Source organism: Melopsittacus undulatus, chromosome Z (assembly GCF_012275295.1).
Source record: "Melopsittacus undulatus isolate bMelUnd1 chromosome Z, bMelUnd1.mat.Z, whole genome shotgun sequence".
Classification (NCBI taxonomy): domain Eukaryota; kingdom Metazoa; phylum Chordata; class Aves; order Psittaciformes; family Psittaculidae; genus Melopsittacus; species Melopsittacus undulatus.
Genome location: NC_047557.1, coordinates 51310103 through 51337135, shown reverse-complemented (window position 1 = coordinate 51337135; position 27033 = coordinate 51310103). Strand labels below are relative to the sequence as shown.

The 27033-nt window shown below is 37.9% G+C and overlaps 1 protein-coding gene across 3 annotated transcripts in view; it reads left to right on the top strand.

Annotated features, from left to right (window-relative positions):
- The window catches only part of SLC44A1 (solute carrier family 44 member 1), a 71029-nt gene extending 44600 nt beyond the window's left edge, over window positions 1-26429 (top strand). The window contains exons 6-17 of one of the 3 annotated variants that reach the window (XR_004081345.2): window positions 1749-1918; window positions 3786-3875; window positions 5903-6030; window positions 6918-7104; window positions 9576-9741; window positions 12756-12912; window positions 13367-13450; window positions 14480-14617; window positions 15656-15892; window positions 17504-17584; window positions 18210-18403; window positions 19774-19832. Coding sequence is in view for 2 of the 3 variants with exons in the window: in XM_031054128.2 (XP_030909988.1) it covers window positions 1749-1918; window positions 3786-3875; window positions 5903-6030; window positions 6918-7104; window positions 9576-9741; window positions 12756-12912; window positions 13367-13450; window positions 14480-14617; window positions 15656-15892; window positions 17504-17794 (1648 nt within the window). In the remaining variant the exon portion in view is untranslated. Of the gene's footprint in view, window positions 1-1748; window positions 1919-3785; window positions 3876-5902; window positions 6031-6917; window positions 7105-9575; window positions 9742-12755; window positions 12913-13366; window positions 13451-14479; window positions 14618-15655; window positions 15893-17503; window positions 18156-18209; window positions 18404-19773 lie in introns of those variants that run through there. The other 2 variants (XM_031054130.2, XM_031054128.2) reach the window with 2 other exon arrangements.
- The last annotated feature ends 604 nt before the right edge of the window (window positions 26430-27033 follow it).

Sequence of the window (27033 nt, the reverse complement as noted above, 5' to 3'; positions counted from 1 at the left end):
CAGTCCTTTGCCTACCCCCAGCTTAAAATCTGTTACTGGTGTTTACAACTTCTAAATAGTCTAGGGTTTGTGCAAAGTTGGAGCAGTTAACAAATTAACCTCTCAAATTTCAGTCTTTTCCAGTATAATGGCATATAATCAACTGCAGTATGCTGCATATTCCAAAACAGGCTATGTTGTAAGAGGCTGAGAGGATACCCGGACCACCTTTTAAATAGGGAAGCCATCATTATGGATTTAATTTGGTTTTTAACAACTGTGACTAATTCGCAGTTACTTTGCTGTGCTTAACAGCTGTTCTCATTACTACCCAAAAGTGTACTGTCAATATGAGCATCTCCAAATGCACTGACCTACTCAGCACAGTAAGTTTAAAACCATATCATGTACAAACATCAGTCACTTCAAACAAAAAGTAGGATCTGCTAATTACCTAGCTGTGGCAGGTCATCATAAGTTCTCCCAAATTAGATCATTACACACTAATGCTTTTCAGCATGCTTTTTTTGTTTGTTTGTTTGTTGGTTGGTTTTTTTTAACTTCCCCACAAAAAACAATGCATAAAAAGGGTGCATCTAAGGCAGGTGGTTTACTTAGTATGTGCTTAGAATGACAGAATTTTGGAAAGGCATGGGCTTAACAAATAGTTATTGAGTACAGAAAATTGCTGGTTTATAGGTCATTGCTGAATGGGGAAACTGCAAAAGATTATGTGCATTGCTGCTATAGTTCACTGAAATCTTTAAAGTTAGGATGCCTGGGTAAGGTGAAACAAATGCAGAGGTTAGAAAAAAAGTCTGACTTAATGGAAAAGGTATTTCTTTAACGGGATCCGATTACAGGAAGGAACATGTAGTTCATGGACTGTGTATGAAGTGCAATCGGGAAGATTGATCAAAAGATGTAATAGGCCACTCTGAGATCTGACATAGTTTATGAGCAAGAAAGGCAGTTACTTAATGAGAAACATTTGGAAAACAAAATTACCCACTTTTCAAGGGAAGTTTTTGCTCTCTTGTATCTTCCTCTGATGGAGTTGATAACGGGTTCTGCTGAGCATTCTTCAAAGTTTAGTGCATAGTATCGATATTTTTGGGGAGGATGCTTCCAAAACACTTCAGGAATAATGAAACAATATATAGGCATCTTTGCATGTGTTGCAAAGAATTTAGTGCGTAATTTTACAAAGCTAATGAAAGTAAACCCTGTGATTGTAATTTTCAATACAAGAGCAAGTTCAGAATGGGAAAAACTAAGAATACATAGGTAAGTTTTGCTTGGCAGCAGGTGAAAGTGCTGATATATTTTAGTATAGAATGTATGCTTGCAAGAAGAGTATTGTCATTCTGGGATTTCTTTTGCTGCAAATACGGGCTAGTATTCTATTCTAACATGAGTGAAAGGCATTGTTTCAGCTGCTGGTTCACCACCTGACACTTGATTGAGAGATGTTTAAGTGGAAATAGGAGCATGTATTTTCTGAGCCTTGCTGTTTAAGGGTGGGAGGGTAATAATTTCCTATTGGACTGTGCACGCCAGCCTCTCACGGTCACTTGTAAGAACTGCATCACTTCTCATTATGATCATCCTCATTCCAGCAGCACTTGTGCATTCAACACATGGTTTCTGGTTATGATGTTATGAGGGTGGAGTGGTTGCATCTATTCACCTTTCATTTGTGTGTTGATGTGGCATTTATATTAAGTAGGAGTAATTTTTTTTTCTGATTTTTTTTCTTGTGTCACCAGTGCACCTATTCCATTCTTCCATCGCTGTGCTCCTGTGAACATTTCCTGCTATGCCAAGTTTGCAGAGGCCCTGATCACCTTTGTCAGTGACAGTAGTGTCTTACACAGGCTGATTAGTGGAGTTATGACCAGCAAAGAGATTATAATGGGACTTTGCTTGTTATCACTAGGTAATTGTTTTTCTCATTACTAGCTATTTCTTAGTACTGCATTAGGAGATTGTTAACACCCTCTACCCACAATACAAGACAGCAACATTAATTATAGCATTAAGCCCTTTTAAAAAATTGTTCAGAATGCTTTTTAAAAACTTTGACAGCTGTGTAACTTACTCAGAAGTAATCTGTGTATGCATTCCTGGTTTTTCTCGGCTTGCACTGATTATGAGATAGACAATGTGTGACTATTGGTTAGCCAGCATTAGTTTTGGTACAGTTAACAGAGCATTCCCATTATCCTTATTTTTATTATAGTATTCCCCTTTCCCATTTCTAATACTCATTTTCCCCCAACCCAACTCCAAATAAACTGTTCTCAAATAAAAAGGACAGGGTGAGAAATGCACAATAGCACTATTTTCTAGAATGTAGGGGTTTTAGTTTGTTTCATTTAACATACTTATGCAAGGACATTAGAACTTTTTTTGGATAAACAAAAAACTTAAGTGCTCATTTGTTTTATTGTATGTTACCTCCTTCTTCCCCATCTTGCAAAATTAAAAGCTTCAGGCATTTGAAAATCTCAGCAGTACAGAGGCGCTAACTTGTTTCTACAGCTACAAGATGCCTCTGGCCTATACAATGACACATTGTACTACACCAAAGTGCTGTTTTAAGTCTTGTGAATTAAGGTGGAATGCTATTCACCCACATAAATTATTAATGACTGTATACTCCTAATAAGTATAAAATTTGAATCCTAAAATGTGAAGTTTCAGATACTAGCCATGTATATGAGCTGTGTGTGGTTGAGAAAGACACACTTTGAAGCTGTACCAGATAAAGAAGTTCTTTGTTTTCAGTCTGCCTTTGTGGTAACAAAAAGGCAAATGAAAAAAATCCACCAAAAATAGATGCTAGATCCCATTTAAAAACAACAACCAACCACCCAAAACCAAAACAGAACAAAAACACCCCAGAAACACAAAAGACCAGTATCATGTCAACTATGATTGGAAAGTTGTTTATTCTTATATTCTGACAGCAGCAGTAATTGATAGTAACGGTAGAAAGACTGTTCTGCATCTGAAAGCTAGCGGCTGATTAGCAATGCTACTGTTCAGGTAGAGTCAGAAGCTAGTACAGACTTTTACATACAGTTAATTTACAAAATATTTTTCATACCTTCACAGTTACAGAATTTATTTATTTTTAAACAGTGGGTAAGATTGTGTGATTCACAAAGCCAGGTTCCAGTGTAACTGCTGTACACAAACATGTATATGCAGGAATACATGTGTGCATTTACATTCACCACTCACTAAATCTTAGTTGGCTGAGATTGTAGAGGGCTTTTTAACATGCAGTTCCTGAATGGCAGTGGGACTATATGAACAAAGCTTGTTAATGAGCTCATTTTGAATATTGAAAATAAAGTTATAATTTTTTTTACATTTTACTGGCATGACATTTTGAAATACACAGCATCACATTATCTGCACTTGTTTAACAAGTGTACCTGAGTGCAAATTCTGCTCTGGTCCTCAGGGGGTGTGCTTACATTACCAGACTTGGAGTACTATCATGTCTTGCTGTCTGTTTTGTCATTGTCTAAATACATCTCTGTTTGTATGTATGCATTGTGTCTTGTATTTAATGTACTCTGTAAATGTATTTATGATTTCTTTGTTTTAGTCAACAGTATAAAAGCAGAAGTTGTAGAGGTGCCTAAAATACTTAACTGTCTGTGCAGTGAGTTTGTAAGGCTCAGAAATCTGTCTAAAAATCCTTCTAAAGCAGTTATCTTAGTGCAGTGGGAGAATTAGGAATTTCTACTTGACATAATTTCTCTGCTTATTTTATTTTTCTTCTTTTGCAGTGTTGTCCATGATTTTGATGGTTATAATCAGGTACATTTCAAGAGTACTTGTCTGGATTTTAACAATTCTTGTCATCCTGGGATCACTTGGTAAGTCTTGTTTGTCTCTCATTTTCTGAGTGCCCAGTTCTAATCTTTGTGCTCCGTGTCCTCAGGCCAGCTACAATCCTGCAAAGATCTTAGACCATTCATTTACCTTCAGCTTTCCATTGAGTCGCTTGTATATGTCTTGCAAAAAAGCCACCTTTGTAATTGCAGTTCTGTCCCAGAGAGCGCACTGCTTCTTAGAGGCTTGCTGCGCACGCTGCTTGGCTGGCAAGCTTCCTGTCAGCCTAGCTCATTATAGCCTATGTAAGCAATATGGGATATTCCTCACAGCACTTGTAGCACAGACCTAAGCATTTCCTGCATCTTAACCTGCCTTCTGAGCATGTCAGCAATGCAGCTAGTCTGGATGTGTCTGATGGTATACCCACCCACTGGGCATACTTAAGCATGCATGAATCAAAGGGCAACTTACTATTTATGTAACTTCAGGGGATCTTGGAATGTAGATGTGTCCACATAACCATGTCATACTGATCAGTCCCTTCAGTCATCTGGATAGCTCTGTAGGTGTATCTAAGAGCTGTTCCTCAGGAGAGGAAGCAAAGATGCTTTTCTAGCATTTCTAATAGAAATCTTGTATTTCCGTTTGACTTGGAAAGTTCTGCATGATCTAGATCATGTATGAAATGCAGCCAGCTGTGCTCTCTTTGGAATGGCTACACACTGCCTCATACAAAATTATACAGCTTGCATGAAAATAGCCTTAGGTTATCACATTAACTTTTGCATTTGTAAAACTAGAGCTTTCTATTCTTGATACTCAGTAGCTATGCCAAATATATGGGGAGACAATTGTAGGGAAGGAATGAAAATAGAATAATCATATTAGGGAGCACTAGCAATTTAATTTTTGCAATTATAACTGCAAGGAATGGAAAAAAAAATCAGACCATCTATGTTTTTTTTAGGATCATTTGTTTTTTTTCTGGTCACTGGTCTTAGGCTCTGTGACCACAGAAAAGCTAAAAAAAAATAATATTTTTTTTCATTCTCTTTAGAAACTTTGAGTGAAAGAGTTGAATAACTTATTGCCATCTGTTGTTCTGTTCTAAAAAAGTTACACCCATTACACAAGCTGAACAAAAACATGACAATTGTGAGACATACTGCTTGTTTTGTATTCACTGCTTAGGAGTTGCCAAAAGAGCATACTCCATTTCAGACCTGAGCAGAGTACCTTCAGCAATGACTTGTGATGTCTAGAGAAGTCTGATATATATATATATATATATATGTATATATGTATCTCAGAGGGGAGGTCTCATCTGTCTGAGGGGCTGGAGTCCTCTATTTAAGAAATGTTCTACCTTGGACAGGTAGCTAGAATAGGAGAATGATATTCTGGCCACAAGATTTAGGATTCTGTAACAGGGTTAGGAGAAATTTATACTGGCTTCCTGTGCCTTTCACTGATGTTTGTTCCAGTGCCCAAAAGACACTGCCCGAAGAAGAGGTAGCTATGTGTCAGTAGTCCAGGGTGCCATTTTCAGCATCAGGGCTGTTCCTTCTTTTCTTTATTAGTCTTCTCAGGAGTTGTAGACTCCTTTTGTTCATTTTGTTATTTTGCACCCTAATCCAAAGGTCCCTCTCTGTTTCCCTATCTTATTATACACATATAAACATATATCCTACCATGTAACTGTTTTTATTTTTGTTTCTCTATTGCATGTGTGATGGAAGGTGTGATCTTCATTCTTAGGGCTCCCCATGAAGTAGTTCTTTCATGCACTTCACCCTGAAATGCAAAGAGCTGCAAGTCTCTTAAGTGGTCATAGTGGGATGAGACTGGGAAAGGAGTATATCCTCTTGAGAAGAAGGCAACAGAAGAGGACTAAGCAGTTCTTCCTTCAAAGTTCCTATTGGGTTAAGCATCAGTGCCCCTGTGTATTCTTTACCAAACTAGACTTCAAAAGAAACTGTTTAGTTCCTTTGCTGCTAGGTAGTTTGGCAGTGTCACACAGAAGGAGCATCTTTCATTTACCCTGTCATTTTTTTTCGCTAAAACATAGGTGGTACAGGAGTCCTGTGGTGGCTGTATGCTAGGGAACGAATATCTGCCAGTGCTGTTGAGACTCAAATAGCCAAAGACAATCTTCAGGCTCTCCTGATCTATGCCATTGCAGCTACAGTCTTCACGGTATGCTTTGCTATTGACTATTATTTTATTGTTCTGGTGGTCTCTTATTTTTTTATTCAGGTGAAAGGTTTATGTTGTACACATTTTTTAAGAGCTTATTTCTACTTCAAGCTCTGTTGCAGTGGGTTTGTTTGTTTGTTTGCTTTTTACTTCTAGGCATTGTTCTTTAATACCTAATTTTGAGTCAGGAGAGATTTCCTAACCCTGCAGCTACTTTCCTCTACCACAAAATGTCCACAGGGACTTCCAAGAATAGCTACGATATTGGACCCCCAATCCAATTTCACTTACAAGATTTTTCTTAGGTTCCCCATTCAGGGGTACTTAGTCATTTCAGTTTATTTTAAAGTCCTTTAACCATTCCTACTTCTGAAATTGGTTGTTCCCAAACTTTTTTCATTAACAAAAACATCATTGTGAGCTGAAATACTAACACTGGTTATAGAACCAATTTATCTTCTTTAGGCCTTGCTTTTTGTTTCAGAGTCACTGACTTTACTACTAAAATTTGACAATATTTAACTAACTTAATATGACGAGACCACCACACCATGCTCAAATATAAATGTTAAATGGTATTTTTCATTACATCTTGCTGAGTTCACTGGTTTATAAAACAACTGAGGATAGACTCTGGTCTAATCTAATCAGCCTGAGCCTGATGATGATTCCAAATACATAATTATGAGATCGGTGTTCTGCAGAAGTGTAAGTTGGAAAATAATTTCTCACCAGAAGAAGCTGATACAGATTTTGCCTTTTGATCTTGTGATTCTATAGATAGAGCATGTGTTAATTTTTTGCATTTGAATATCCTAGCTGTGCAAAATGATAGCTTACTTATTTTTCAGTTCTCTAAAATGTGATTTTGAAACTTCTCCCTCTAGGTTATCTTGTTCTTGATAATGCTAGTTATGCGTAAACGAGTAGCTCTCACCATTGCCTTGTTCCATGTGGCTGGCAAGGTCTTCATTCACCTGCCGCTGCTAGTCTTCCAGCCGTTTTGGACATTCTTTGTGCTTATCCTCTTCTGGGCATACTGGATCACAGTCCTGCTTTTCCTTGGTACTACAGGTAAGCAGCTACCAGGCTTATTTTAAATAAATTCTGCTCCATTTTTGTATGGTTTCAGGCAGAATTGGTTAAAAAGCATGTGTGAACCTCTTGTTAAAAAAAACCCAAAACACATACTGTGCTCCTGTTCTTGTCTGCTTCGATGACTTCAAAACACTTGTTTTGAGAAAGTTGTGTGTTTAAGTTTTCATTCCCACTTTGTGCCTTAGGATGGCTTTTTGATTTGACGCAAGTTGGCATGTTGCAAACCGGAAAACTCCATTAATAAGAAGGGTATTACAATTTTTTTTTAAAATAATTCCCACTAATTTTACATAAGCAGGTTAAAACCAGCCTAGTCTTGCAGTTGATTTCATCAGCTATTGTACTGTAGTCACTACTCATACAGATGAAGACGTAGTAATGAAAGGGCTGTTGCACCTAGTCTCCCAAAATGTAAATATACCAGAAGTACTTTTCAGTTGTTCGTAACTTATGTGTCCAGTATTATTCCTGTATTTTCCAGGATTATTAGGGAGGTTTTCTGCTGTTTGTATTCTGAGAGCAGCCACTCTACTCTCCATTTCTGCCTGCTGCGTAGAGCATAGAACATGAGAGCTTTGTGTTTAGGGACTGACAAGAAGTTCTAAAATTATTTGATTCTGTAGGTTCTAATCTTAGTTACTCCAGCACAGAAACCTAGCAACTGCTTTTTAAAATGGAAGATGACTGTGTTATTTTGCAATAAGTTGTAGGCAGCAGATACTATCATTCATTACTAAAAACCAAAAATTTTTGAATTTATTGTTTATTGCCATTCCGATAGTAGCAGTGTTTCAAGTCACAGAGCTATTTCAGGGTAATGCAAGGTAAGTATTTTTTTATTTCATAGCCACTTAGCAAGGGATGGAGGTAATAGGATTCATGTGTTCTTGTTCTCATTCTCATTATTGTTGATTTTTTTAAATTTTCATTACATGCTGTGCTACGTGCAGAAAATGTTTGTCTCTGAAAGTGAGTTAAGTCTCAGTTCCATGCTTCACTCTGTGAGTTAAAGACCACTGCACAGGGACTAAATTTGTAGCAGAATTTAGGCTGATATTATATTTTACTGACAGAACTCTTTAATTCGCCTTGATTCTGCAAAGACTAATGTATGCCTTTAGCTTTATGTGCACTCAGTATCTTCACTGATACCAGTTGAACAAAATCTTTGTGCAAGTAGGTACAGATCTTTTTAATCCAAACCAGGAAAACATAAAAAGAAACCTACACTTAAGAAGAACTTGTTCATTAAAACCAAAATTATTTCAATAGTTCAGTGTATTCACAAGAAAATGCTAATTATTTTATGTAAATGCAAAAGCATAGCTAAGAAGGTGGAGAAGGTGCTATCAATGTTAAGTCAAAACAATGGTGTTCAAGGTAAGTGTTTTACACTTGATGTAACATGATGTTACTTACAGTATTTTTCTCAACCACATCAGCTGTTCACATAACTGTTGTATGAAACATCTCAATGTGGGTTAGCATACTAAACTAGAGCTTATCCTAGGAGGGTTCTAATACGTGCTATCAGTCTAGTGCGTCATACTGCTATTTAGATTAAACAAAGAGTCCAGACTGAATAACCCCAACTCTCTCAGCCTGTCTCTATAGGAGACGTGCTTGTCTAAGCATCTTCATGGCCTTCTCTGGACTCACTGCAACAGGTGCACATCCTTCTTAAATCAGAGTCCCCAGAACTAATGCAGTACTGCAGAGGGGGATCTCATGAGAGTGGAATAGAGGGAGAGAATCACCTCCTTTGGCCTGCTGGTCACACTTCTTTTGGTGCAGCCTGAGATACGGTTCGATGGGCTTGCACGCACACACTACGAGGTCATGTTGAACTTCTAACCAGCCAGCATCCTTTGTCTTTCTCCTCAGGGCTGCTCTCAGTCAATGTATGAAATTGTATGTTTAGACTCTCTAAAGCTGCTCCTCATGTCTGTGAATACCTTTAAAGCTACAAATATTGTTGAAATACATGAACAAAGATCATAGGGGAAACAAAAAGTGGTTGTTAATTTTGACATCTAGATGTAGGGAGCTGTGAAGTTTAATTTTGATTCTTACTGTATGAATAATACCAACAGAGGAGTAGACTGAAATTAGGAATGACTGAAGCAGTCTATTACTATGTTTATAGAAAATTTTTGCTACGTAATGGTGGTTAGTTTTGGAAATTTTTACCATGTGGCTAAAAATTAAAGTGTGGGATTTTGAGTATGCTCAGAATATTTTTTGTAGTGCTTTTTTCAAATGCCATTATATTGATTGTCTCAAAAGCTGTATCTTTCTAATGAACAGTCCTCCTAAACATGACATTTAGACCTAATAGTAGGAGCTAAATGGGTTCTGCTGTAGCCAGTTATGAACTGCTAATGCCATATGCTGCCCTCTTTGTTGATGTAAGCACCATTTTGTTTTTTACCCTCATTTATTTCTAGGTAGTCCTGTCCCAAATGAAGAAGGATTTGTTGAATTTAGAATGGTAGGTCCTTTGAAATACATGTGGTGGTACCATTTAGTGGGACTCATCTGGATCAGCGAGTTTATCCTAGCATGTCAGCAGATGACGGTAGCAGGGGCTGTTGTAACATACTACTTTACAAGGTAAGGACAACTTAAGTCTACTGTGAGTAGCCTAGAAATTGATTTAGCAGGAAGAATGAGGGATAAAGCTTTTGGGGAGAATACTTGTTTCCATTGCGAAAGGTGGGGAGCAGTTGAATTTTGTTGACTTTTTAAAATCATATCAAGTTGCATAATTGGTTTGTTGGTTATAGATGGTATTCTTGATATTTAGGACTTGAAGTCTTGTTTGCCTTGTAACGTGTGCACATTATATGGGCATGGATGTTGCTTACAAAGCAGGATGCACCTGGAAGGTCATCTGTGATGCTAATAATTATTGCTGATAAGCTCAGTAAAGATTAAAAAAACATTGAAAGCAACTGATTATTATTTGAATTGCAAACCAGTGCCCTTTTAAATTTACAGTACCTCATTAATCTTTCGTACAGAAGGTTACTTAAGGTCTTATTATAGTCATCATTTACATGTAGATTCTGACAAGATCATGTACAAATAAAAAGTGATACAAAATAATGTGCATTAAAATTCTATATTTTACTGCTGTTATTGGATACTAAACTGTGTAGCAAGAGATACTTTATGCTATCTGCTCTGCATGTATCTGCTAGCTGTTTCAGAAGGCGATACTAATTATTAAGTGATGGTTTTACCAAATTTCATGCACAAGAATTTTTCTTCACAGAGGTAAAAAACTGTTTTTAGAATAGCAAATTTAGCTTGGGGTTTTAGTCCCTAGAAAAGAAATTAAAAGATCTTATTTGAGTCATCTAGGACTGAAATTTTTCAGGAAAAAAAGGTGATATCTGATGCTGTGTTAGTATTTTGTGAGAATAAATGGTACGTCAGTGATATGAAATATTGTGGAAATACTTTGGCAAAAAAGAAACAATTACATTAATACCTGTTTTATAAAAGTATGGTTCAGTGAAGCTTCTCCACATATCAGCCTAGATATTTATAGTGCATACTACATTTCTTTAAAAAAAAAACCCAACAAACAAGCCCACTCCCCCCCACCCTCACCCGCCCTTTTAGTGTTCAGGAACTAGATAAGGTATTTTTTTATATATATTATTAAAGCCTTTTCCAAACAGTATAAATACAAATCCTCTGGATAAAGAGCAGCATGAGTAGAGTATGTTGACAAAATATTTAGCAATGGTGGTTTACTTAAGGAAAACTAAGATGTTACCCCCAGGAAGAATGCATTAGTAGCCCAAATACACATGTAGTTTAGCTAGTGGTTTTTCATGTATGTTTTTAGCTTTTCATATGAAAAATATTGTATGCAAAAATTTCTAATGGTATGCAGCAACCACCCTCTTATTCATGCCATTTGCTTTTAAGTGTCTGGTATTTAAAATAATGGGGTTTTAAATAATGCATACAGATATTTTTCAAATGCATGAGTCTTATCACAAATGTTTAATTGGTTTGTCTTTTTAATTGTGGCTGTTACATGAATTACATTTGACTCCTTATCTGCCCTAGTCTTCACAACATCAAAGGCAAAGAATTAATTTTTTGTGCTGACAGAAATTCTGTTATTTTATTAATAATGAAGTCCTCCAGTATACCAGTGAAATACATCTATAAAGTTATTACAAGATGTTACAGTGATGTAATTTCATGAATAATTAAACTAGATTGAGTAAAGAACTAGGAAAATAGAGAAAAAAGAGGATAATTTCATTCTGAAATAGATTGCTTAGCGGTGTATACACTCCTTTGGTAAGTTTATGTATTTTCTGTCACCTGAGTGTGAATTCTTTTTAACTGTATCTTGTCATTCCATAACAGGAATTTTATTTTAAGTTAGTAAATACCCATTTCTCCCTACTGTTATCCTTTGGTGCTTTTAAAGACATAATTCTGATCTGAAAAGTGACTTAGTAAGAAAAGAAAGGGCATTAATTGGGACCTCCCCATTATTTTACATATTAGCACCTTTCCACAGCAAATGAGATGAAGTTATCCATGGAGAAATGTTTTATGTGTGTCATTGACATATAAAATGTGATGTTAATTCACAAAATGTGATATAAAATTCACACATGTCATCTCTTCGTTCACTTTAGCTAGATGATTCCTCTCGACTCATACGGTAACAAACATCAGGATGTTCTGCATTACAGACTCTTCCCTCAGTTATATTTGCCTCAAAAGGAGGAAGTAGTTGGGTGTAGTAGTTGGGTGCCTGGGTGTAAGACTCAGATCATTTATGTGATTTTGCCCAACGGGAAGTAGAATTTGGCTTCTCCCACCTAAGCTTTGAAAGTTAACTGGAAGAAAACACAGAAATGTTAGCACTTGTTCCTTTAATATGCTTGTAATCATGTTTCTATTTTTAATAAAGAAGAGCCATTCTTTAAATGTTGAATAGAGCTGTTCTTTGAAAGAGATGGAAGTGGCTTCTTTGGTAGAAAATATAAATAATTCTAAAAGGGAGTGAAACCTGTGAATGTGAGTATTCATCTGACAGCTTAAAAATATTCTAGCCACATTGCAGTAAAATAGCTTGTTTTAAGGCTTATTACGTGGGTCCTTAAGGATATAATAGCTAAATCAGAAATGCAGAACATCAGAGAGAAGGAATTACCTAATAAATAAAAATAGTAATATCCTCTCCAAAGTCCCCACAGAGATCTCCAGCAGAACAGAAGGGGAAGACAAGTTTATCAGTAGTCCCACTGAAAAAATGTTAGCGTTGTTTCTCACTGGTTTTGGAAGGTTTTGAATTACACACCATCAAATGTAGTTTTATAGCAGCTGCTAGTTGGCGATAGCAGTAGTGCAGCCAGCTGCTAGAAAGCATGCCCTTAAGACATACTGATTCCTTCCTATTCCTGTTACTGCATTAAAGCCAAAACTGTGACTTAACACAGACTGACAGTGTGGAGTGAACAATATATGCTGAAACTTAATATAAAGATAACACATTCGTTTTGCATGTTATTTATTGAGAATTTGTAGCACTTCTAGATGATGTTGCATACATACTGATCATCCTACTTTATTCATTTTCTCAACAGGGAGAAAAGGAATCTGCCATTTACTCCTATTCTGGCATCTGTTAATCGCCTTGTTTGTTACCACCTAGGAACAGTAGCAAAGGGGTCTTTTATTATCACACTAGTGAAGATACCACGAATGATCCTTATGTATATTCATACACAACTCAAAGGAAAAGTAAGAGAAATAGATTACATTTTCTTACGGAAACTCAAGACCTGATGTTTTTTGCACATTTATTTAATCTGTGTGGGAGGATGGAAGCCCTCTTTGGTGTAGATTAAAAACAAGTAAGAAATTTTTCACTATGAGTGTGGTGAGGCAGTGGAACAGGCTGCCCAGAGAGGTTTTGGCTGCCCCATCCCTGGTAGTGTTCAAGGCCAGGTAGGACTGGGCTTGGAGCAACCTGGCCCATGGCAAATGGGTTAGAACTAGATGAGCTTTTACGGTTCCTTCCAACCCAAACCATTGTATGATTCCATGAATATCTGCTCTTTAAAGGACTGTGGAACTGAGAGGGACTGTTCAAATTGTCAACCTGTCAGTTGCTGAAACACAAAAGATTATTGTTTGCTTAAGATTTGTTGGTTTTCTTCTTTATCTTTGTTTTCCCACATTCTGTGCTTCCTAGGAAAATGCTTGTGCTCGCTGTATGCTTAAAGCCTGCATCTGCTGCCTTTGGTGTCTAGAAAAGTGCCTGACCTACTTAAATCAGGTAAGCTTTTTAATATTAAAAGTTTATCTAAGGGCTGCTAATACAGAGATATATTCCCAGAATGCTGTCTTGAGGCTAAAACATAATGTACCATATAATGGAACTGAACTTGATTTATGGTAGCTCAGTCTTGTCTCCATTACTGAAATTACACTTCAAATCACTCCATTAGTCTTTGTTTACATTGCAAAGGTGAAAAATAGGCAGTATTCATCTTTGTGAATACAGTATCTCAACCTTGTAACAATTTGTTTAGTGTTTGGAGATGCTCCCCCTCATGTCAGCCCTGTCAAACTACATAAGAGTTTCAAAAAATACGTTTGCTGTGAAAAGGAGGGAAGCTTTTCTAGGTGTAATATTTACGGCTCACAGAATTGAAAACCTGTATGTAACATCAAATTGTCATTATAATTTACAAAGTGGAAAGAGTCACGAGCTGCAACACACTGGCTGGTCAGACTCCTTTGTAAAAGAGGTTTTACTGACCTGTGGTTCCACCTCTTTGAAGTATATCTAAAAATATATCTCTTTTCCCAGTGTTCATTTTTTTGCTTGTGGAAATATAAAAAAATAAAATCAGAAGAAAGTATTTAAACCCAGTGTAATCCTTGAAAATTGTCCTGGCTAACCTTGAATACAGTTGAGTGAAGTATCTAGAAATTATCTTGGTGGACTTGCATGACTCCCAAACTCTTGTATTTCCAGAATATTTTTCTAACTACTTGCTGTAGTTAAGCCACTGCTCACCCTCCTGCAGAGAAATTGCAAATTCTATTTAATTATTTTTTTTAATAAACTTGTTAATGCATAAATGATGAGCAAGGGAGGAGAAGAATAGTAATCCTCTACCTTGTATAGTCTTCTGTCAGCTGGTACATACTGTTTGGTTCAACATCTCTGAAGGGAATCTTTGTTCGTTAACCTCTTACAACTTATGTGACTTACTCAGAAGCCATATCTTCCCCCTCCACCCTCTCATCTGAAATATCTGATCACTTAATGAGTAAATCTTCAATCTCTTTTCCCCAGAATGCATATACAGCCACAGCTATCAACAGTACCAACTTCTGCACCTCAGCGAAGGATGCCTTTGTTATTCTAGTGGAAAATGCTTTGCGAGTGGCTGCCATAAACACAGTTGGGGATTTTATGCTGTTTCTAGGAAAGGTATGTATGTCTGCTGGATACAGTTGTTACAGACCTAAATATTAGCAAGTTTTCCTTAGCAACGGCTTGCACCTCAAATACAACATGCATTAAAATTCTTGTTTCTTGGTATGCACTCTACTTGGAGAATTAAAAGGAGACTAGAATAATTGTTCTGGTCAGTCACATTTTTGAGTCTCCAGCTGTTGGAGGTATACTTCATGGAACTTAATCCAATGAATTATTCCTATCCTTTGAATGATGTTGTGTCGTCATTTGCTAAAAAAATTAATACCAATCCATTCAAATGCATAAGCATTTGGACACTGGTTGGGCTCAGCTGTCTTCCTTATTACGTTCCTCTACTTTTTTTAAGTCAGAGTACAATAGTCCGATCTTTTAATCTAGTAGTTAAGCCATTAAGATGTGAGAAGTAATAAACACATAATGAAGGCGTAGGTGCTTGGGAGGTAATGAAATTACATAACATGGTTTTATTGAGAGGTCTGAAAGGTGTTAGAAAACATCTCCCTGAAAAGATGTCTTTCAAATTATTAGAGAAATGCATAGGTGACAGGAATATTAAAATGAACAGCTCAGCATATAAAAATTAGTGTCAGTTAAAACAGTGCTAGGCTGACAGCCTGCCTCCTCTATCATCTTCCTTCTCTACCAGTTCAACTTGATATTTTCATAATACAGGAAAGCTCACCTGTTCTACAGTTCATAATATTAGGTTCTGAAATGTACAAAATGTTGAGTTACTACAACAATTGTATTAGTCCTTTTATTATTCCCAAAGACCAAGCTGGTACTCAGTGAAGTAGCTGTTGGGGTCTCACACACAATATAGTTCTGTGGAGGCTGTTACATGAAGTGCCTCATGTGAGTTCTGATTTGCTTTCCTCTGTATGCAGATGAGACAGAGAAAATCAAGCAAAATCAATCCTTTGCAAAACAATAAGCACACAGGTTAAGAAAAACCCAAACAGTATTAGACCAAACTAAATATGTCAAAAGCCTTCTACCATTAAGTTTGTCTACTGTTTTCCTTTTCAGGTCCTGATTGTCTGCAGTACAGGTTTGGCTGGGATCATGTTGCTGAATTACCAACGAGATTACACCATCTGGGTGCTGCCACTCATCATTGTCTGCCTCTTTGCGTTCCTGGTTGCTCACTGCTTCCTTTCCATTTATGAAATGGTTGTTGATGTCCTTTTCTTATGTTTTGCCATCGATACAAAATACAATGATGGGAGCCCTGGGAGGGAATTCTACATGGATAAAGTACTTATGGTAAATTTTGCCTTGTTCTCTAAATCTACAGATATGGTTCCATAAAATTGGTCTTTTGACAGGGAAGTGAACTCACTAGCTGGCTTTAATATGTTTTGTTTGTTGGGTTTTTTTTTAATCTGGTTGCGTTGCTGTCTTGTTCATGGCTTGATCAGCAAGCAGTATGATAATAAGTAAATAATAGTAAGTAAGTAATAATACTTCCTTCCCTTGGCATCACTGGTATTGGCTTCTGTTTGCTGACTGCTAGATAAGTAGTCATCTTACAGAATCTCACTCTTGGGTATCATTTCTTGTTAAATAATACAGTGCAGAATGGAAAGAAGCAAAACAAGGTGTAAAGGCTTGGGTTTTATGCTTTCCTAAGAAGGACCTGTCTTGGGGTATGAAAAAGAAAAAATATCGGAGAATTCTACCCCACACATGGATAGTGACCACACTGGGGTTTTTCTTCTTCAGGTAGACAGCAATCAGAATTTGACTGTCTATCATGCACAATAAAAACAGGGTTTATGTTCTGTCCTGTAGCCTAGTTGCTACATCCAGGCCTTTTGCACAATTCAGTTCTGATTTGCTTGTTCCATCTTATTCTCTGTTCACTATAGCTAGAAACCAAGATGTAAAAATCCTGCCTCTTAAGCCTTTCAGTTTGTTGTTGAGTAGGTAATTTTCCTACCAGTATTTTGTGTCAACCGTAGAATATGTCAGTGTAAAATGTACACTCATGTGTTGGCCAGAGGAAGATTCTCGTGAATTCTAGATATAATTTCTATTTACCTGTTAGAAAACCATGCCAAGAATTTAATACTAAATTTTTGGTAAAACACTACATATATACTAGTGTATATAGTAGCTAACGAGTTGCTTTTTAGCACAGAATAAAATGCAGCATGCTGTCCTGGAAGATAACACAGGTAACTTATCAAAGCATTGTGGGTTTCTTTAGAGAGCAGTTGATATCACAGAGCACCAGCGGCTAATGTTTGCTGAAATTTGCTACAGAATGCTTGCCTTTAAGAGAAAAAAAAAAAAAGACTTAAAATTGAATTATAATCTTTGCTAATCTTCATGAATAGGTGATTTTGATCCTGTGAAAAATTTAAGTGTTTGAATTAAGGGAAGTTGGGGAAATCAACAAAATTTTGCAAGTAATTGTCTCCAAGTGCCCCTGTTAATGACGTTTTAATGTTAACACACAGTTAACAGGATGGGATGGAGTAACTGTGATCTTTGGGTTTTTCTGTGGGATTTTTTTCCTTTTTGAGGTGTTTTGGTTTTCTTGGTTTTGTTTTTTTGGGGAGGGATTTTTTTTTTTTTGCGACAATCACCCTTATCTTCCTGCCCCGCAAAGAAGAGCATTGTGTGGTAAATGTGAAAGTTCTATCAGCACACAAGGCATATAACTCTCTGGCTTCCAGAATTAAATGAGGGAGACCTTTGTGGTTATTTGGCATGCTTTTTTGATATTTTGTGGACTATGTCTGAACAAGAGAAATGGGAGGAACAAGTTGTGTTGACATTTTGAGCAGTTAAATCTGAAAGTTTTGTCTTGATATTTGATGTTTGGGGTCTGCTCTAAGAAAGCTCTTTCACTTCATTACTGTTTTTCAGGAGTTTGTGGAGAATAGTAGAAAATCTATGAAAGAAGCTGGTCGGGGAGGTGGAGCTGAGGGCAGAGAGCTAAAACCAATGGTAGGTGCAGATGAGGAGGTGGCGATCCTCCAAGAGTTTCACTTTTACTTCTTCTCCCTCTTTGTCTTTACTGACTGCACTTCTTCAGGAGAAGTTTTTGTTCTCTGTATCACTCAAGATGTTCTGCTTTTTCTGTTTGTGAGCTTGCCTATCACCTGGATGGCAGAGTTTTTGTCACAGCTGAGACCATCTCCTGTAAAAGTAAGATGAAAGGAACTGTGTCTTCTGAAACAAATGCATCATTTCAATAGGATTAGTAGTACATGCTCCGTGGCATGCACACACAGTCCCAATTGCTAAATACTCTCAAAATAAGGTGGCTCTGGAATTCCTTGGGCTACTCTGAATTTAATCATCTTTTCAGCCATGAGCTGAACAATTTTTGTTCATCTTATGTTCACCATAAAAGCCTGAAAAACACTACTGCATGCATCCATTGTTGCAAAGTAGGACCAGGCATTTAAAGCTCTCACCAAATTATTTTATGTATTATACAGTGCCATGGAATTGGATACAGTGATTCCTTTCAACCTGCTGAAATGACATTTCTCCCAGTTGTTTGTTTTTATTGCCAACTACTTACGTTGCTTGTCTCTTGTGTGCTTTTTCCATCTCACACTGTCAGATACACAGACAGTGAACAATGCATCATTTATGCTTCTGCAGCCTGTTTTACTTATGGTGTGCCTGTTAGGAAGGCATTGCATGTCTGAGTAGCCTGGACTAAGGAACAGCTATCATGGTACAGATAACAGATAGGAGGATGAGTTTGGAAGGTGGAGAAGTGAGAACATATGATGGAGAGCCAGGCTGGGCAAGGTATGAGTTGTCATCGTGCAATGTTACTATATGAAATAAACTTTTGTTCCATCTTTCTCAGAGTATTTGGGACCTGACTCGGTTCCTTAACATGGGACAATTTTTTAACCTAAGGGAATCTAAATAAGTGTATGCTAACAGTAGATTTTTTTTTCAATGATGTACATGAAGCCATGTTGCATGAGCACTTTTCGACCAAGTTGGAATGGGTTCCTGGTGTAAAGTGTAGCTTTGCGTGTGTTGCTATTTCATTATACCAATTTCTAGATTTGCTTATGCCTTATTGCTGCTGTGTCTATACATCTAAAAAACTAATTCTATGTTTATTTAATGATTTTACTCTGGGAGTAATTTTAGCTGTTCAAACAGACACTAATGTTGGGGTTTCAGAGTGATCTAAATGCTGTAGGTATAAAGACACCATTAAAATTATTGAGAATTGGTTGTGCAAACCCTCTTGTCACATAAAGAAGATATCTCAGTCCAAAATTTTGTTATATTAAGCTCAAATTCAAACAACTGATTTATCTTGAGTGGTTTTACACTTATGCTGTCATCAGTGCTAGCACAGATTGCAACTTAGCCTTTTTTACTTGACTGCCTAAAGCTTGGATGTTAAAGCCTGTTCACTGTGCCCCTGCTTGTAAAAGGGCAAACTAGGTACTTGCAAGTCAAAGATGGTCTTGTTGTTTTATGAACATGACTCTAGGTGCTTAAGCCTAGCACTGTCCCAAAGTCCTCCTAGGACTGCTGGCAAAAATGCTGAGCCCTTGGGGCTAACCCTGAGTGTCACCTGCTGAATTACTCCCAGTTTTGCTGCTCATGTGATTGTCTTGTTTGGAACTGATTGCTCCATGTTTTTTCAAATGGTCTTCCGTTTTCGGGCATTCAGCTCCAGTTGTTTAGTTTCTGGAATACTAGGATCTCACTTTCTGACAAGGACAGGACACAGCAGTTACCTCCATAAAATTTCTTATACATTTCCCCAAGTAAAGGCCTCAGTTACATCCGGGATAGGGTCACTCATAATTCTATTCTGTACTAGTAGTGCCTATAGTGCCCAAATTTGGTATCTGAAAATTAGATTAATTTTTCTTTTTTTTTTTTCCTTTTTTTTCCTTCTTTTTTTAGAAATAATCTTTTCTGGTTTGCTTCAGTCTCCTTAAAATGCAAATATTTCTTAGACATGACAATTAGTTCTAAAACTGAAATGCCCTAAGTGCTGGGACCTTCTCTTCTTGTATCAAGGCACAAGAAAAAACCAACTTTTCACTTTTCTTTCTTTGTGATTTCCAGTGACCCCTTTGACTCAATTTCTCCTTGTCCTTTGGCATTTGTCTAAGACTGTACTGTATGACTTTGTTTTCTAGGCCTCTGGAGCAAGTTCATCTTGAAACTAGCCAGCCATATTGGAACCCATTGACATTCCAAAACAGTATATATATACATATATACATGCATATATATATATATATACACACACATATATATATATATAAAAATAAACAGCCAAAAGCAGAGAAAAGGAACAGGGATTTAATACTTTTTTTAACAATTATTTTTGTGAAACATGTACTCTTTTCATACGGGTGGCTTTTACAAGCAGCTTTATCATTGTTCCATTTTTTTAATTATTCATTGTGGTCATGGAAATGTTGATTCTTATCTGCCTGATATTTTACAATCTGGAGGAGGTATCATTGTAAAGATAATCTGAAATGATGACTGGTGTAGAAACAGATTTCCCATGACACTGCTAATGTAGTGAGAGTTTTACGTGCTTAGTTTGTTTAAATCTGCATTAAAGTCAAGACAGTTATATGTAAGGAAAAACTTCAAATCAAGAAAAGTCTCAAATTTAGTTTTTCAGAAGGTGGTTTCAGTGAGAGTTCATTCTATTTGAACAGGTTTGCAAGTAGTCACTTTACTTTTCAGCCCTGGCTGAGCATAGTTTTTTTTTATCAGTATCAGATATCACAATAACCAACTCCTCAGGTATTCAGGTGTGTGGGAGCCCTTGCATCTCCTATTAAATAGAAACTACAAAATGGGGACAGATAATTTTTATATGCAATTAACTTCCTGTTTTATCCTACTTACCCCTCATACCCATGGCCCTCTGTCCTCCCCTTGAGTTCAGTAGCCTTCTTCACACTTCAGCAGTGCTCCTTTGAAGGGTATGAATTCTCCACATGAAACAACTGAAATAACATTGTTAAAGCTCAGTCTTAGTCATACTCATGATTAGTTCATGACTAGAGATAAAGATGCTGAGGATGGAAAGAGAAATGGACTGTACACCTGTACAAAAAAAGTACTGTATGCTTCATTTCATTCAGTGCTGGAGAGCTCTGGGAGGAGGAAGGAACTGTTCCTTACCTGTCATTTCATCCATATTTGTATGTACTGTAGCGGGTGGCTAAAACAGGAAAGGGCAGAGAAGCATTTCTTTGGAAGTGTAACTGCCAGGATAGTTATCTAAAGTTATCAAATAATAACAAAAGAACATGCTTTTTTATTATTATTAGATACTTATATTTCTTTTCAGTCTGGAAGCTCACCAGATACAAATGCTGATGTTAAATTGTTCGGCATACTGTAATGGTAAATGCTTAGAAGTGTATTTGCTAAGAATTCATGATTCTGTCTATGCTATATACTCCTTTTGTTACAATTTTTTTAAGAAAACTATTTTTGTTAATATAAAATTAATATTTCAGAGCGGAATTTTTAAACTTATTGCACTAAATACGAGCTCTGTACAAATGAATAATGCCTCGATGGTTTGATCACTCCATTCAAGAAAATCTTTTGGAAGAGAAAAGCCCTTCTGCAGAAGGTTTGCAATGGAGTGGAGTGGTATGTCTAGTTAGAGACATGCACAACTCATCTTACAAAAGTTTAATAAGTAAGCAGGTATCTGTGCTTCCTTTCAGAGGATCAGACTTTTAAATTGCTGCCAAAGGTTTAAAAAACATGCGGTATCATGTAGCTAACCAGTGCTCTTACCTTTTGGCAACAGTGAAATATTTCACTCCTGCTTCTATAAACCATTTGGTAAATTTGTTTAGTTTTCTTTCGGTAAGCCAGTTAAAAGGATTTACTCTTTTCATATCACAGAACCCAAACTACATGAAATTAAAAATACATTTAGAAATTATAGCTGCTGGGGAGGCAGGGAGACAGAATTATCCAATCCTGCAAGTTCTTAGACACTTAGTTCTAAGTAAACCAAATTGGTAGCTCCACTGACATCAGGAGAAAGTTGTAAGTTACTCATTCGTGTAAGTGCTAACTGGCCTAGAGCTTCAACCTAGGAATTCAAACTGGCCTTTCACTTCAGCTTAGAGATCAGGCTATCTAGAAGAAGCACTGCAGCAGCCTTAAGTTTGTGGAGAGGAGACATTCTTGCTGTACCAATGTATAAGACAGCAGTGGCACTGAACACCGATATTTGTGTATATCAGTGGGGGTTAGCAACAGAAATTTAAAAGCTGGCTTTAGATGAACCTTAGAAACTGAATTCCAAGGCCAGGAGATTTATCATATAACCAGTTGCTTCCAGAGAAATTAATTTCCATCTTGTTTGGAAATTATTGAAGGTGCTTTGATTGAAGCCTTGAATCTTGTTCATTTTTGACAACAAATTTCTGCTATGACCAGTTCCACAAGCTTATGTTCTCTGCTCACTGGAAGTCCTGGGTGGGGGTTTTTCTCTGTAATTGCAACTAGAACTGCAGTTGGAAACAAATTTTGTATTTTTGTATTACTTGACTGTGCACCATTTTTATAGCAGTTTATCCTGTTTTAAAAATAAATTTGTTTTATTTACATGGTGTTTAAAAGATACAGGCAACACTTTTCTATGGGTAGTTGTAATGTTTAAGTGGCAAATCTATATCATTACCAAGTTCTTAATAAAATCGTGTGCACCATTCTTGAGTGTATATCCAGCATGCAGAGCTTTTCAGTCATGCCAGAAAGGCATTACATCCACATGCAGGCTTTCCAGTGGCCCTTTAAAGCTTTCTGAATATCCTTTGAGGTTCATTTGCGAACAGACTACAAACGGCCCTCTTCCAGATCTGTCTTGTGTAAGGAGGCATGCAGAAGACTGACATCTGAAGAGACAACTTTTCAGGACAAGTTTAGACTCTGCTTTCCTTCCCTCATAGGGATAGTGGAGTTGGGAGAGCACTTGACATGTAAATCACTAGTTGGCAGTAGAGGTGCTGGGGTCTGCCAGTTGTGAGGGGTTACTGCTTTTGCCAGCTGGTTATTAAAGCCAGTATATGGCCTGTTTTGTGGGAAGCAGTCTAGACTGACTAGACAGTGATTCTGCCCAAGGAATAAGACTGCAGGAGAAGCAGGTAAGACAGCTGAGACAGAGAAGTAATCTCATTGGAAAGTTCACTGAACTTAGTCTTAGTGATTGAGGACTGGAGATTCAGTTTGGCTTATTTGGGCTTAAAAATTAAGCCAATGGGACTGCTGGTTCCCAGAATTTGGTTTCTCAAATGGTTGCTTTGTAGAATTTGATCAACTAGGTTTTAAAGGGAAAAAGCATACCATTCTTTAAAGTGTTTACATTTTTTTCACATTATTTTACTCTCTTATTTGGAAGTTGAGCAACAGTGTGTCATATTTATTGCTCTTCCAGCCCTAGAGAACTATGTTCTTTTAGGTCTCATTTCTGTACTGCTCTTCCAGCAAAGGAGTGCCAAGTGGCCGAGTGTCAGCTCCCCTTTGTTCCACTGATCTCAGCGCACATGTCTTCTCACCTTCCTGAGGCAATGATTCAGGGTATTTCCTGGACTGATTGGGAGGGGTAATAGGTGCTGACCTGAAGTTCTGAGGTGGGTTTTTGTTTTGTACGATATCACTCCATCACTGTGCTTGCTGACATTAGGAGTGCAGCCCATCACTTTTACAGTTTCAGTGCTGCCCTAGATTTAAACATATGGTATGGTCACCTTAGAATTGCTTATTCAGCTTTTCTGTAGTTTATGTTCACACTCCTAGCTGCCAAAACCAGGATGGGTTTTTACATGTGGCCTTAGCTTGGCATAGTAACCCAAGGACTTTCTGCATTAGGAAAGCATGTCCCAGACAGAAGGGAGAACTTAAAATCCCAGTTACACACTGTAGTGGGTTGATCCTGGCTGGCAGATAAGCCTCTACTCTGTTGCTTGCTCAGTACCCCAGCAGGATGAGAGAGAGGATTGGAAGGATAAAAAGTGTCTAGATAGTTCAAAGAAAAGAATCCCAAGTGATGCAAAGGCAGTCACTCACCACCTCCCACCAGCAGACCAATGCCCAAGCAACAGCTACTTTGAAACCACACACACACCCACACACACCAGTTTTATTGCTGAGTATGACATTATATGGTATGGAATATTTCTTCAGTCTGTTCAGGTCAGCTGTCCTGGCTGTGTGCCCTCACACCCTCTTGCCCAACCTCAGCCTGCTCTGCTGGGGTGGCAGAGTGAGAAACAGAAGGCCTTGACCCTGTGCAAGCACTGCTCAGCAACAGGTAAAATGCTGTTGTGTTAGTCAACACAGTTTTGGTCAAAAATCTAGACCACAGCACCATGAAGATTGCTGTGAAGAAAATTAACTCCATCCCAGCCCAACCCAGTACACAGGTCCACTTACCCAAGAGTTAATCCAAGACTTGCTCCCTGCATTTTCGTATAGCACCTTCTCAGGGTGGTTACTTCTTTCTGAAAGGGCTTTTTTTGCCGCAGGCAAGTGGCCTGCTCCACAGTGCTCCCTTTCACTGAGGGAGCAGGGGATGCTAGCTCTTACTCTTTCAGCACAAAATGGGGATATAAAGCAAAAATGAGCCCTTTCTGTATCAGTGTTCTGGCAATTAAGCAGCCAGTGTTCGAGACAACATATTTAATATGCCCTTGGGGCATGCACTTTAGTGGTTTGCTCTGAGTGGTTACGATGTATTCTATGAATGTATGTTATAGAGTCAGAATAAAATGCATGTAGCAGACATATACTTATCATCACCATCCAGTGATCATTTGGTTCTGAGTGCATATTTACATGCTGTATTGAACATGGCACAGTCATTCCTAGAAACAAGATTTAAAAGTAGATACCTAACAACATTCCTGTTTTTAAATCATGGCTTTGCCTGTGCAGATACTATTTACTATATCTAAACATCACTAGTCCATTGTTTCTTGAACAGCTTGTGTGACACATTATCACCACAGAAATCCTATTTCCTCATTATGGAAAAAAAAACACCATGTGTTTCCCAAAACAAAACCCAATAGGCTTATTTGAAGCATTTCTTGCACTCAGCTTGCTTGTTGGGATAATGGAAATTTACTCTAAATATTTCATTTTCAAATGCTCTTTCAGCTACTTCATCTCTGCTGTTACTTCCATCACATAACAAAATATAATGGAGACTAGTAAGACTGTATTTCTTGTGTTCTGTAGCAAATACTGTTCTCAAGGTATTTTTATTCTTTTGTGTTTGGAGAGATGAGGGATGAGATGAAACTTGTCTCTTGTGATGTGGGTTGTGTATAAAAGGCAGAATTTCTGATCTGGGATGGCGCTGTGATGTGTCTTGCAGTGTTTGCAAGCTAATGCAATCGAGTCAAAGCTCTTCAGAGATTTTGGAATTATGAAAATATTTCTAGGGACAATAGGTAGCATGAATCCATCTAAAAATACCCATTTGGAGGCTAAACTATCTGGCATTCATTTGACAGAAATCTGTTAGAACTAACAGAAAACTGGTAAACACCATCAGATTCTACTCCTCTGAGGTCAAGTCATCATACACGAGTATGATGACTTAAGTCTTTTAAGCATTTGGTACTTTTCTATAGAGGAAATATGGGACTCCCCTTAGAACCAAAGTTGCAAGAATTCAGAGCAAAAGTACCATCTGACTTTAAAAGAACTAACCCAATTTCAGTAACACAGAGAGCTGGTTTCTCTGTGTATGTGATGGAAGGCGCTGGCAGCATCGGTGGCTACCATTCCTCAAGTGAACCCACTTCCCTCTTATTTGAGTGAAATAGGAGCAGCTAGGGAGTATTTCAGACAGGTTTTGTGAGATCAGGAAGCTGTCACTCATGAAACCCAGCAGAAGCTGGGCGCTCACTGCACAGTTCTAATTCTCAAATGAATACTACGTGTGCTCCAGTCTCAGCATTGGTTGGGTCCTGCCCTGCTCTGACTGAAAAGGGAGAATCCCTCACATGAGAGAAAGAACACTGCTGACAGTGTTGTAGTGTCTCACCGGGGAGTGAGGGAGAAGAAAAGAGAAAGGTGGGTTTGTGTTCAGTGTCGGCCAGAAAGCAGCTGTCAGAGGTTAGGTGGGGCCATGGAGAGCAGGATTTCACGGGTAGAAAATGTTCCACAGGATCTTCACAGTAGTTAAGAAAAATCACATTTCGATTCACAGACATCTCACAGCAACATCCCCTGTGCCCTGCTTTTATTTTGCTCTGGAGCTCTTCAGAGCAAGAAAGAAGGTGGAATCCTATACCTATAGAAAGGAGTTACTTCTATTTGGTGGATGGTGTTGCTGACTATAGCAGATACCTAAAGAAAATGGAAAATCTTCTGAACAGATTTTAAAGGCTTGACAGTACTTGCATTGTCTATCAAAGCTTCATCTGCAAATAAATTTTTCATCCTCTTCCACTCATACTTTGAACAGGGCAATCAAACCCCTGGACTGGCTTAGTGATTTACATTGAATCAAGATCAACTGACAGGTGCTCCTTTTTCCAGTGGAATGCCACCTCCTTTGGGAATGGGAAAAGTAAATGTGACACTGTTTATTGTTGTCTTGAGAATTTGAAATGTTTTATACTGCAAGCTGTGAATGCAGGAAGAGAAAGGAAATTAACAGTGCTGATCTAATCTTAGATTTTCTGTGTAAACTGACATTGTGCCAGGATACTGATGCAAAACTGTATTTTAGTCTAAGAAATGTATAGATTTTTTAATGTATCAAAATAAAGCTTTTCTTTTTAAGTAAGAGAGACGTATCTGTTGTCTTCCTTGCAGGGTGCTAAGTTGTGCTTTTCTTAGGAATACTACCTCATGACCCCGGAAGCAAGCAGAGCCCATCCAAATCTGCTCAATATTAGCTTTGCTCTGTGCCTGCCCTTTAGCCGAGTAGCTGCAGTGGCTGCTGGGCGTGCCTTCTTGGCTCTCTCATTGTCCTGGTGCCACCGAAAGTGTTGTGATGCTAATGCTTATGCTGAGGTGGGAAGGTTGAATCGGGTTTTGGAGAGCAAAGGTGGGTTTTTTCGTTGTCACTTTCCCCTCTAACCTTCTGTTCCTCAGCTTCTCTCCTGGGGATAGGAAACTGCCCCTTTAACTGTATGCCAGCAGTTTCACCAATCACCAGATTCTTTGGCCTCCCTGTTGCATAGGCTGCAGGGTGTGCTGAAAGGTCAGTCCCACACTGAAGAGGTTGCTGAAGGCTTCACTGTGGAAGTGGAGGTTGCCATCACACACATGCACAGAGTTAGTGGCTCTCACCTGGGATGCAGTGCTCTTCGGTCTGTTAATGCTATCTGTCTGGAGCAGACTGGCTAATAACATATGCTTTGCCTTAGAGGCACAGCTAAGGGGGA